Source organism: Polypterus senegalus, chromosome 11 (genome assembly GCF_016835505.1).
Source record: "Polypterus senegalus isolate Bchr_013 chromosome 11, ASM1683550v1, whole genome shotgun sequence".
NCBI lineage: Eukaryota > Metazoa > Chordata > Cladistia > Polypteriformes > Polypteridae > Polypterus > Polypterus senegalus.
In genome coordinates, this window is record NC_053164.1 from 26,598,068 (window position 1) to 26,610,982 (window position 12,915).

The following is a 12,915-nucleotide window of genomic DNA, read 5'->3' on the forward strand; positions in this document are numbered from 1 at the left end:
TAAAAGTAGTCTGATATTTAATTCAATTCAATTTAGTTGATTTTTGTATAGCACTCTTCACTGATTGCAGGCACAGTGCAATGTGTCAAGCTCTCAGTTAAAACGCACCGACAAATTTTTACAAATTACTGAATATAACATTACTACACATGAAGACAGAGATTTCTTAAAGCACAAAGAAAACAAAGCAGGAACTGATTAACATAAATTGAAGCCAACGTTATCTGATTACTAATTAATTTTTGAGCTATGGCTAGTTGACAATGGAGGAGAGGAAAACGAAAACTCCAGTCAGCAGCATCCCTAGAGAAAACAAACCTCCACAGGGTCCATTGTCAATTTTAAAAGTTCAGAACTAAAGAATCAATTAAACCTACAGTCAAAACCAAATAAAAATCCTAAACGTTTAATTTGAAGAAGCAAAACATGGTCATAAAGTTAAAGTATTTTGAAAATACAAGCAGACATGAAAGTCTTGTTTTGAGATATCTACAAACTTATCTAGTTCAAAGGCACCTTAATGCCCACCAACCTGATTGTCTGAGAGACAGAGTTGGGTTGTCATGACGGAAGACTTAGATGCTGCCTTCCAAAGAGTGAAGTATTGTGAGTAGTTGGAAAGAGAAGAGAAAGATGTGCTTCTCCTCAGTTTCTGTTTAAAAAAATATTCATTTCAGGGTTTAATTGTTAGAGTGGTATGCGACAAACAAAGTAATACCACATATACTGTACATGTACATCTATATCTTCCTATTAAAGTTTGGATCTGAAGTCTGAAACCTACTTTCCAAGTGTTTTAATAGACACACTGCTGATAATGATGACTATTTCTGCACAACTAGTCAAAGCCCTTTACTTTCTCTCCTACCTTGTGGTACTTGGAGTTGGAATAGTGGTGTTTCAGTTCCAAACAAAGTTGGTCAGGTTGCCCATGGAGTGTAACCCATCAGCCTTCCTTCTTATATGGCTTATGAAGTTTATTATCCTAACCAAGAATTGTCTGCAACACAGAACATGCAACACTGAGCAGAGATCAGGCTGATTGGCAAGGAGGAAACTGCCAAGATGAGACCCCTCAGTCAGCACAGAGCTAGCTCATTCTATCATGGAAGTCCTAATGCCACCTGAAAACCTACTGGGATCAAAACCCTATGATTCACCAATTTCACAAGAAGATTCTTGATATCCAACAAATGATAGAATGAGTGGATCTTAACAAGGAGACATCCATAGCTAATTAAGGTAAACTGATAACCTGCCAAGGAGATTCCAATTGGCAGTATACAACCTTCAGAAGGAGAATCATCATTTACAACAGACACAGAAAGTAATGTGTAAGCAAATAGAATTACTGCGAGATTCCCTGGAGGAGATGAAGAAACCTACAATAGCCACCAGACAAATGTCTCCTCAACATCCAAGTCATGAGACTACAGACAATATACCAATGCCACATCCATGTATCACCTACAGACAACCAACAGATACAGCATCTCATTCACTGAAAAAGCCCTCCAACCTCAGCTTAGTACACAACGTTATTTCATAATAACGGCCCTCAGCTCTTCAATGTCTGAACTGTTTAAGAATGTAGAAAAACCTTTAGCTGACATTGTACCTCATAGGAATAAGAAAGCAGTGACAAGGTCTAGACAAGACCAGGAATATCATGAACTTCATTAGACATAAACATAGAGAGTTGTAGTGGATGGAGTTAGACACTATGGAATACCCTTGCTATGGAAAAGAGCAGTGCCTCAGTTTAAAGCTACTGTAAAAGTTGTAATGCCAAGTCTTATGAATATCACAAGTAAATTGATTAAGGATCCAAAGTGAGCTACTGCCTACAATGAGGAAATCAGGAAGATAGTAGTTGGATATGTGACCAAACTGACCTCTGAAGAACTGATCAGGGATGGAGAATCATGAACTATTCCACATCACATGGTTAGTCATAATGAGGAGAACTGAGAAGTCTTAACTGTTCATTTCAACACAAGGGCCTTAATATAAATGAGCACTTACTTTCTAGACCTGCACTAGACCCATCTGTTTTAGGTGTACTTCGCCAATGGAGTGAACATACCACCGCTATTAATGGAGATGTCAATAGTATGCCTGATGACTCATGTTTACTCCGTTTTGTCTTCCGTGATATGAAGCGAGACAGCTGCCCTTATGTGTATGAATGGAAGGTACTTCCTTTTGACATCACCTTTTGCACTCCAGCAACACATAATATGTAACAGTGACTCCAATGAAAGTATGAGACTATCAGTACAAATAAGCTTTTATGTTAATAACTTTCTACAGAGCCTATCATCTGCCCAGAAAGGAAGACAACTGGTATACAAGAAGAGAAGGTGGGTTTGAAATACTTCACTGGGACAGTAAATTCTCCAGTATCATAAGGCATCTACCAAAAAAATCCCGGTCAGATAATGCAGAATTGTGGTTATCTCATCACCTAACCAATATTCAAGAACCTACACTAAGGTTATGGTGACACTGCTCATCAGATAGACTTGGGTATAAACATAATATCTACAGAGTAATAGCCATTCAGCATGATTCTCTTGAATTTTTACTTCCATTTGCCACTTGAGCAAAGATATTGGTACATCGACTGTGGGACAACCAAAAAGACTGGGATGATCCCCAGTTACCAAACTTGCTGAAAGCTTGGAATGAATGGCAGAATGAGGTCCACCTTTATGTAGTCTTACACTACCCAGGTGTTATACAACAAAATGTTAAATATTTGTGTAGCTTTAAATGGTGTCCAGTTAGAAAAGTTTCTTACCAATGAGCTCACTTTACAGATAAGAAAAATCTCTCTCTGGTCTGATTCCACTACTATACTCTTCTGGCTGCAATCAGAGTCTTATTTTAAATATTTTGTTGGTACTTTAGTGGCAGAAATACAAGAACTTACAGATCGTCACACATCCCATTATGTGAACCCATCTGATGACCTTACCAAGGGTAAGACTTTGGGAAAATTGGTAGAGCCTAATCAATGGTCACAAGGTCCATCATTTGTATTACAATCACTCAAAGAATGGCCATCAACACTAGCAGTAGATCTATCAGAAGATGTAACTAAGTATAGGATCATATGAGTTACTAATCAGATTCATGAGTACTCGCATTATTCCTTAAGAATATCGTTTATGAAACTGACCTTCTTGCATTCAGATCAGACAGCAGTTTCATATTTTCATACACAGCTAAATACACACTTTTCAAAGTTAGTTCTGGTGAGTATCTCTTTGATTAATTGACATTACTGCCTGAAGGGACCCTACTCTATTGGGCTCTTGAACAAGGCCTTTAACTTGAAAATTGCTCCATGGGCTCAGTACAATGGCTGACCCTGCACTCTGACCCCCCCAAAGATCATGACAAAAGACAATTTCCCCTCTTGGATTAACAAAGTATATCAAATCAAAATGATACTCCGTCCATTTTTAATATTATACTTAGACATTAATCGATCTAATTAAATGATTCTCGACTTTATCTCTGGGGAAACCATGGGGCTGCAGGTTTTTGTTCCATCCAACTTCTATTTTTATTTGGATCTGCACTTTAATTAAGCTGCGGTGGACTGGCACCCTGCCTGGGGATTTGTTCATGCCTTGCACCCTGCGTTGGCTGGGATTGGCCCCAGCAGACCCACGTGATCCTGTGTTAGTATATAGCAGGTTGGATAATGACTAACTGACTGATTTTAATTAAGTGTTATGTTCCCATTTCTATATTTTTGAATCAATACAAAAAAATTCCAAATAGTTTATTCTATTTTTAGTGAATGAAATGAGTAAGGATTAATAATTTTTTGCTTTTTATACTGTTTTGGATATTTAGCAATTATATACAACCATCACTGAATAAGGTGCCAGTCCATCACAGAGCCCACTCATGTACGCAACATACAGACTTCATACTGACAGTGACTGAAAGAAAAATGCAAACCCAAATTTAGGCACTGTGCCACAATGCTATCCTATACATTTAATTTATATAAAAGCTTCCTTTTCTTTTGCACAAAGCAACTTTTTCAAACAATACTTAGAACTTGCAAATATAAACCCTTTAATTCATAAAAATATTATCAATTTTTTTTCTAGTAAAAATGTAAAACTTAATTATGCCCAGACTTTGAGCAGAAGTATGAAAATGAAAAAGTGTGAATTTCAAAGATATAACCATATTTGCATGGTGCATAGTCTAACTGGCACATCTATATTAAATGTTTTCATCATAATTTATTTCTTTTTATCTCCATATAATTGCATGTTCTTTGTTCAATTTTAAATCATTTTGTTTTCTCCAAAGGTTCTCCTTGCGATCCCACCATCTTTTTAGGTCGGGCAGTGTCCAATGTCATCTGCTCCATTGTATTTGGGCAGCGGTTTGACTACCAAGATAAAAAGTTTATCAACCTGGTGTCCCTGGTTAATGAAAATCTACGATTAGTCGCCAGCCCCATTGGATTTGTAAGAAAGATTGAATACTTTTTACTATATACATGGAAATAGACAAAAATCAAATGTATTTAAAAACTGTTCTTATGTCTCTTTTTGTGTTTTGTCCAGCTGTATGGCACATTTCCAGTATTCATGAAATTAATACCTGGACCTTTCAACAAGATGTTAACGTGTTTGAATGAACTGAAACAATTTACGTCAGCCATGATTGCGAAGCACAAAGCATCACTGGTCAGCGACAGCCCACAGGATTTTATTGATAGCTTCCTCATCAAAATGAAACAGGTAATAATACCAATAACCAAAGGAGGGAAAGTTTGCTGTAATGCAGTGGTCTGCCAGTGTTACGAATAAGCAAAATTCCAATTAATGTGTTATTTTGAATACCACCTGTACCTAAATAAATAAAATGGAAATTATATAAATAATCACATGAAAATAACAGTGATTATATAAATATTAAATTCTCTCACAATTAAATAAAAAAAACATCAAATTATTATGAAATACAATGGAATAATTTTATTTTGGTTTCAAACATTATTATTTTTAAAGGTCATTTTTACTTAACAATGGGACTTTTTTCAACAGTATATTTCTAAAGTCTTTTTCAATGCACTTATCTCAAATGTCTCCTTTCGTGAATACTATGTCACTTGTCAATTAACCCTTATAAAAATTAAATATATGTAAATTATAAAAAAAAATGAAAACATAGTATTTTTCAAGAAGAAATGTATTTCAGTATATTGCAGTATCATAATATATTATGAAATAAGTCAATTATTGCCATATTGTTTATTGAAATACATTTTTCAAAATAAAAAATACATTTCTCAATATATTTTAATATATTTTAAGTAATATTCTGTAAAACACAACTTACAAAATATTTTACAATATATTTGTAAATATACTCCAAGTCTGAGTTTCTCAACCTGTGGGTCACAGACGAACCCCAACACCACTTGAGCAATTGTTCTCAGTTCACAGGGGCAGTAGGAGCGCACTGACGGTTTTGTTTGATTCATGTAAATAGCACACAGGAACTCCCCACTGATGGAGGCAGCAAATTCACTGAGGAGAAGGTGGGTCACACTAAAAATACTGAGGGAGACCTAGCATTGACCTTTGACAAAGTAGTAATATGATTGTAACCTACTGTGACAACTGGCCCCGGCACAGACAGACGGACATCATATTTTTCCCACACACTATTTATTTATATACACTATATACAAGGTTTCTGCTCACGTGCACCCCCAGTGCCTTCTCGCACCGAATTCCCCAAAAGTCCAGGCCCACAGTCCTTAGTGCCTTCCTGGCCGCCTCCTGTCCTCGCTCTCCAGCTCAGTCTGCTTCCTCCCGACTTCCACCAATGACTGGAGGGAGGCGGCCCTTAAATAAGGCTCCCGGATGAGCCCCAGGTGTTCGTCCTTAGCCCAAGCGTGGCGGAAGTGTCGGCTGTCTTCCTGGCAGCTCTCCGGGTGCCACACAAAGTCTTCCCCCCGGCACTTCCTGGTGTGGCGGAAGTGCCAGGCTCCCGGGATAATTAGGCACCGGGCGCCGCCTGGCGGTGGCCACGGGTCCCTACAGGGCTGGGCTTCAAAGCCCTGTACCCGAGGCCCCCTGCCTAACCAGGACGGACGCCCCACTCTGTCTGGAGGAGGCACTCGTCCTCCTCCGGTCCTCCAAGGCGTCCCGGCCGGGCTCCAGCCCGACCGCAACCGCGCGGGATAAACCGGCATCGGGCGCCGCCTGGCGGTGACCACGGGCCCCTACAGGGAAGGGCTTCCATGCCCTCAACCCGTGGCCCCCAACAGAACCAGGACGGACGCCCCCTCGCGGTCTGGAGGAGGCACAAGCCCTCCTCACGTCCTCCTGGGCGTCCCGGCCGGGCTCCAGCCCCGGCCGGGGGCCACACTACTATGTTCTATCATTAGTACAGTATTTGGTTTGTAAATAGTATTTCATAATAGTCAATTTGAAATATCTAAAGAGGTTTATTATACTTTAATACTCTTACTTTACATTTTGATGTGGCTTGTTTCTTTGTACTTTGAAAGGCTACATGGGATTGTACAATTTTCCATAAATGGAATATTTCAAAACAGAGGCTCTAATAAAGTGTTAACGCATGCCTGTGTGGTTTATACATGACTTTCTCAGCATCAACATTTTGAAGAACACTTGACCATCCAACCATTTTAAATATATTTGTCTCAAAATGCAACGCAAATTAAATAATTTTCTGTTTCATCTGCAAAACTAACTATCCCATCTATTAACTCTCTTCCTAGTCATCCTGCTACAATCAGGGAAGTATTTCACCATAAATGATTAACCAATAGGAATAGGTCCAGTCTTGTGATCTTTGTCTTAACAAGTGACAAAACTATCGTAAAAGAGGCATTTTGGAATGATACCAGTATTAAAATAGAAATCTGGAAATGTGCTGTTTGGAAAAGTTGTGTTGTTAAATAAAAGCAAGGCTTTTATGAAATTAAACCTACAATATTAAAAATTAAGATAACTACATTATTGAACTGAATTAAAAAGACTTATTTAATTACGCATTTTTTCACAAATTTGCATCATTTAGATCTGATCACTGTACTTTTCATGTGATTAGTTATTTAACAATTGCAATTTTTTTTTATTCCATTTTGCCACAAATGGTACTCCATCGTTTTTGCCTTCATTGTACTCCTTGTCCAGCCTTGTGAATTTAAAATTACCCTATTGTGTATGGTTTGATTGTCTAGTAAAGCTATTTACTTTATATTACTGTAGAATTTTGATGTTGTATGAGCGTGTTAAGAACTTTGAATTAGATTAAGTAGGTCTGTAGGTGTAGGTAGGTGGCACAGTGGTATCGCTGCTGCCTCACAGTAAGGAGACCTGGGTTCGCTTCCTGGGTCCTCCCTGCGTGGAGTTTGCATATTCTGCTATGATTTTGTTATCATGGCACTGATTTATGCTTAAAATAGACCTTTACGGCCAATGTAATGAAGAGCTTCCTGTTTAAATGGGGCTGTGAGACCTGAACTCAGCTCTTCGGCGCTCCTTATTTGATTTTTTCCGGCAAACAAATTTTCAAAACAAACCGTATTTTACAACTCTAATCAGAGTCGGAGTAATAATTATGTTGCCGTGGTCATTTTAGATCTGAGATCAGCAAAAATTTAAACAATGACCGTTGTTAATACCCAGCCGTCATTACTCAGTTTGCCAATAGATGTCAGAAGGATGGATGCTAAAACTGAACTGCCCAAAGATAGATTTGCAAATGGGGATACGTTCTAAATTACTTACGGTTCTGGAGCTGTCAAAGGGTTTAAGTCAGTCGACGATGTTAGTCCTGGAAAGTATGTCCCACCAAACCAACATTCCAAAAAGCAACCAAACTTACTGTTATCTGCTCGAACCAACACCAACTTATACTATACTCGGCCATCCAGCAGCGTCACTAAACAATTCGAACATTCTTAGCCAATCATGCAATGCTGCGTCCGAGTTCACAACGTTATGTTTTAACTACAGAGGCAGAGTCCCATCGCATGGTTCTAACTTTTGAGTATTGAGTCGAGGTATTGATGCGAACACCATACATACGGGGTATTGACGCAAACACCATACATATTGGGGTATTGACGTGAACACCATACATACGGATAGTATCAAATTATATATAAGGATAGAGAGATTCCTTCAGTAAAGGAGTCAGCAGCAATAAAATGGCATATCTTCAAGCACAATTCAGATATGGAGTACTACTGAGAGCTGAGACTGAAGCAATAACACAGAGGTGGTTGAAAAATGGACAATAAATTACATTTTTTTAATCTTTAAGGCCAAAAGTTTCCTCAAAGATTTAGACAGTGAGGGAAAAGAACAAACGAAACAATGCAAAACGGTTGGGGTATTCTGCAAGCACTCTGTTTAATAGAAACAATGCCAATAAACATTGAAAAGTCAAACAAAAGATGTAAGTAACAGTTAAGTGCTAAGGCTTCCAAACTAGGCTTCAGTGGACTAATGTGGCTGTGACAGATGCACGTTCAATAATGAACACCGACTTCTGGCCAATTCCGTTCTTTAATACACTCAAAACAAAAAGAGGTGGGCATACCAAAGCACACCAGAATTTAGGTCAGTCATCTTCAATAGGTTCATCCTCTGTTTTGCGCTGGAAGAAGAAAGAGAGGTTAGTCATGAACCTAGGATAAACTAGTGGATGCAAACAAGGTTCAGCACATAAGTGCATTATACATTTTGTTATGATTCAGGCAGTGTCCAATAAATAGTGCAGTGCATTCTTCAGTAAGTACTTAATCCTTAACACGTGCATGTGGGCATTATAATCAATCCAAGTAGCAGATCCACAAGCACATTAAAATCAATTAAACATCACTCATTGGGTCTTCTCAGCAGGCTACCACTGGGATACCCAAAGCCTAGCTCCTTTGTCCCACTACTATCTGTCGGCTGTATAGCCAGCCAGCCACTCATGCGCTTCAGGAGTGCGGTGCCCTGGAGTGCGGTTCCTCTTGCTCATCTAGGGGCCTCCTGATTGCCTTGCCTTCTGCTCAACTCATTGAGCCACATTCCCCAACTCATTCTCTATTCTTTTGACTAGCTCCCTCTCAATATTCTACCAATAATCTTCATTCTCAATTCTTCATTTTCCTTTCACTGTTCTACTCAGACTCTTTATACCTGAGTGAGTGCAGGTGACCAGTTTAACAATCCACAAAGCACCAGTGGCAAATGGCTGAGCTGATTGCATTTGTATGTGAGCAAACAATCAGCCAATTTCCCCATTTCGCAACTCATGCCTCACAGATATCCAGCAGCATGCACACATAGCCACCACTCCTGAGCTGCGTGGTTTTTATTAAAACTCAAACTGCCATAGACCCCTAACTCACTTCACCATAATAGCCGGTAATTAGTGTGAGAAAGTACAAAAAATTTATTTTATAGGGCGTTCAAATTTGAGCCCCCAACTATACAGTACATAAACTCCCAATACATGACTAATATACAGCACAACCTCACATTATGTGATATATTAGTGAACATGTATAGTGGAGGAAAAACATGTTAGGTAAAATGTCCTTTGACATCCCCTCACACTGCGCTTAAGGTATACAGGATGGTCCAGATCTAATTATGCAATTTTCATTACGCTATAACTTATTAGGTTTATTACTCTGAGCCTGCATCCAACTGAATGGAGGACAAGTGGGACATTACATGGAAAATCAGTGAATTAATTAAATGTAAGTCCATTTTCATTTATTACAAGATATTTTGAACAATTCTTTTGTCTTGTATTGTTTTCCTGCATTGCATTAAAAGTTCCATAATTAGATCTGGACCACCCTATAGATAACTTGCTTTTTGCTTATAGTAATACCAGCTTTAAATACAAATGAAAATACATTAAGTACAACATTCCAGTGTACAGTAATGCTATGTTGCAGGCAAGTTGGTTCTGTGCCTGAAAGTAAAGTAGAGGAAAATATGCTATGCTGTACAGATCAATATAGACAAGGATACAACAGACTCCAACTCTTACTCCTCAGGTATCTTGCATTCCTTAGGATTGTTGTTGACCTTGATCTCATTACACTAAACCGATAAAAAATTAGAGGACACCTTAAAGAAGAAGCATACTGGATAACCTGAAAACAAGTATAATTTATGAACCCTTGTCCAATATGCCAGTTACCAGATAAAAGTCCAAATAGTTGTGCACAAACCACCCTTCTCTTCACAATACTCATAAATCCACACAAATAAATCAAGAATCACAATCCACCACTCCCAGACACGTTGCCACCCTTCACCCAGCTCAGCTCCTCGTCTTTGGAGCTCCCACAATCCTTTTATTTTCCCTGATCCAGAAGTGTTCCAATCCCCAATCCATGTGATTCATTACCACTTTCGGGTCAGATAAAAAATCCTTTTCTTCACCCCGGAAGCACGTCATTCCCCTTGTCCATGTGACTCGGGCATACTTCCGGGGCATAAGGAAAATAGTCACTGCTCCCCCATGGTATCCAGCAGGGCTGTAAAGGAAAATTCCAACGTTAATAATTCCCTGCTGGCATTCGGGGCACCTCCATGCTGCAGGGAGGGCTCCCCTTGGCGGCGTTGGGGTATTGGCAGGGATGAACGGCCGGCCATCTATCACAATATACACACACACACACATACATATATATATATATATATATATATATATATATATATATATATATATATATATATATATATATATATGTATATACACACACCTAAAGGATTATTAGGAACACCATACTAATACGGTGTTTGACCCCCTTTCGCCTTCAGAACTGCCTTAATTCTACGTGCATTGATTCAACAAGGTGCTGAAAGCATTCTTTAGAAATGTTGGCCCATATTGATAGGATAGCATTTTGCAGTTGATGGAGATTTGTGAGATGCACATCCAGGGCACGAAGCTCCCATTCCACCACATCTGAAAGATGTTCTATTGGGTTGAGATCTGGTGACTGTGGAGGCCCTTTTAGTACAGTGAACTCATTGTCATGTTTAAGAAACCAATTTAAAATGATTCTAGCTTTGTGACATGGTGCATTATCCTGCTGGAAGTAACCATCAGAGGATGGGTACATGGTGGTCATGAAGGGATGCTCAGGTAGCCCGTGGCATTTAAACAATGCCCAATTGGCACTAAGGGGCCTAAAGTGTGCCAAGAAAACATCCCCCACACCATTACACCACCACCACCAGCCTGCACAGTGGTAACAAGGCATGATGGATCCATGTTCTCATTCTGTTTATGCCAAATTCTGACTCTACCATTTGAATGTCTCAACAGAAATCGAGACTCATCAGACCAGGCAACATTTTTCCAGTCTTCAACTGTCCAATTTTGGTGAGCTCGTGCAAATTGTAGCCTCTTTTTCCTATTTGTAGTGGAGATGAGTGGTACCCGGTGGGGTCTTCTGCTGTTGTAGCCCATCCGCCTCAAGGTTGTGCGTGTTGTAGCTTCACAAATGCTTGGCTGCATACCTCAGTTGTAACGAGTGGTTATTTCAGTCAAAGTTGCTCTTCTATCAGCTTGAATCAGTCGGCCCATTCTCCTCTGACCTCTAGCATCAACAAGGCATTTTCGCCCACAGGACTGCCGCATACTGGATTTATTCCCTTTTCACACCATTCTTTGTAAACCCTAGAAATGGTTGTGCGGGAAAATCCCAGTAACTGAGCAGACTGTGAAATACTCAGACCGGCCCGTCTGTCACCAACAACCATGCCACGCTCAAAATTGCTTAAATCACCTTTCTTTCCCATTCTGACATTCATTTTGGAGTTCAGGATATTATATTGACCAGGACCACACCCCTAAATGCATTGAAGCCACTGCCATGTGATTGGTTGATTAGATAATTGCATTAATGAGAAATTGAACAGGTGTTCCTAATAATCCTTTAGGTGAGTGTGTATATATATATATATATTGTCACAAGAACGAGACATGAACAGATAAAGAGTTGGGGCAGCCACCCGTATATTATGGTATCCTGGCTGCAAAATCGTTTTTTCTTATAGAAATACAGCACTGAAGTGCTTACAACAGAGTCCAAAACAAGACTGACACAGAAGGGAAAAGGGAAGCTTTTAAAGGGGGAGACAGGAAGTGAGGTCATAAGGGTCGGGCACGTGTTCATCGTTCATTGGTTTAGTCCCGGATGTGACATCAGGGGGGCCGGAGCTGGCAAGGTCTGTCTCCATTGGCTCGGTCCCAGAAGTGACGTCCAGAGAGACAGGTGGAACCTCCCGGGTTAGGTCTACAGGGAAGTGAGAAAGAGAGTTAGTGCGCTCTGCCACATCCCGGCATGGCTCAGAACTGCCTTCACTCGAGCCCTTTAGCTGCCTCCCATGCGCGCGTGTGTGACAAGGCCCCCTCAGCCCAGACCCGGGTCGGGCGACCTAACCGAGAGGTCGTAACCCCCGAGAGAGCATCGGCGTTGGCATGGAGAGCACCCGGCGATGAACGAGCGAAAACTTGTACGGCTGCAGGTCAAGAAACCACCGGGTGACCCGCGGATTCGACTCCTTGTGCAGGGCCATCCACTGTAGAGGTGCATGGTCCGTGACAAGGGTGAACTCACGGCCCAACAGGTAGTACCTCAGCTGAGTGATCGCCCATTTAATCGCCAGAGCCTCCCTCTCCACCGCCGCATACCTGGTCTCCGGTCCAACAGTTTCCGCTCAGGAACATGACGGGTGTTGACACCATCGACACTTTGGCTCAGCACGGCTCCCAGGCCTGTGTCCGCGTCCGCCTGGAGGATGAAAGGCAAAGAAAAGTTAGGTGCCATCAAAATAGGTGCGGACGTAAGGGCCTTCTTCAAGTCACCAA

At 40.4% G+C, this 12,915-nt stretch overlaps 1 protein-coding gene across 2 annotated transcripts in view; it reads left to right on the forward strand.

The window, feature by feature from the left end:
* Positions 1–12,915, forward strand: part of LOC120538759 (cytochrome P450 2B4-like) — a 53,338-nt gene that overhangs the window by 15,342 nt on the left and 25,081 nt on the right. For both annotated transcript variants that reach the window (XM_039768214.1, XM_039768213.1), the window contains 2 exons: positions 4,342–4,502; positions 4,602–4,778. In XM_039768214.1, coding sequence (XP_039624148.1) covers positions 4,342–4,502; positions 4,602–4,778 — 338 coding nt within the window. The remainder of the gene's footprint in view (positions 1–4,341; positions 4,503–4,601; positions 4,779–12,915) is intronic.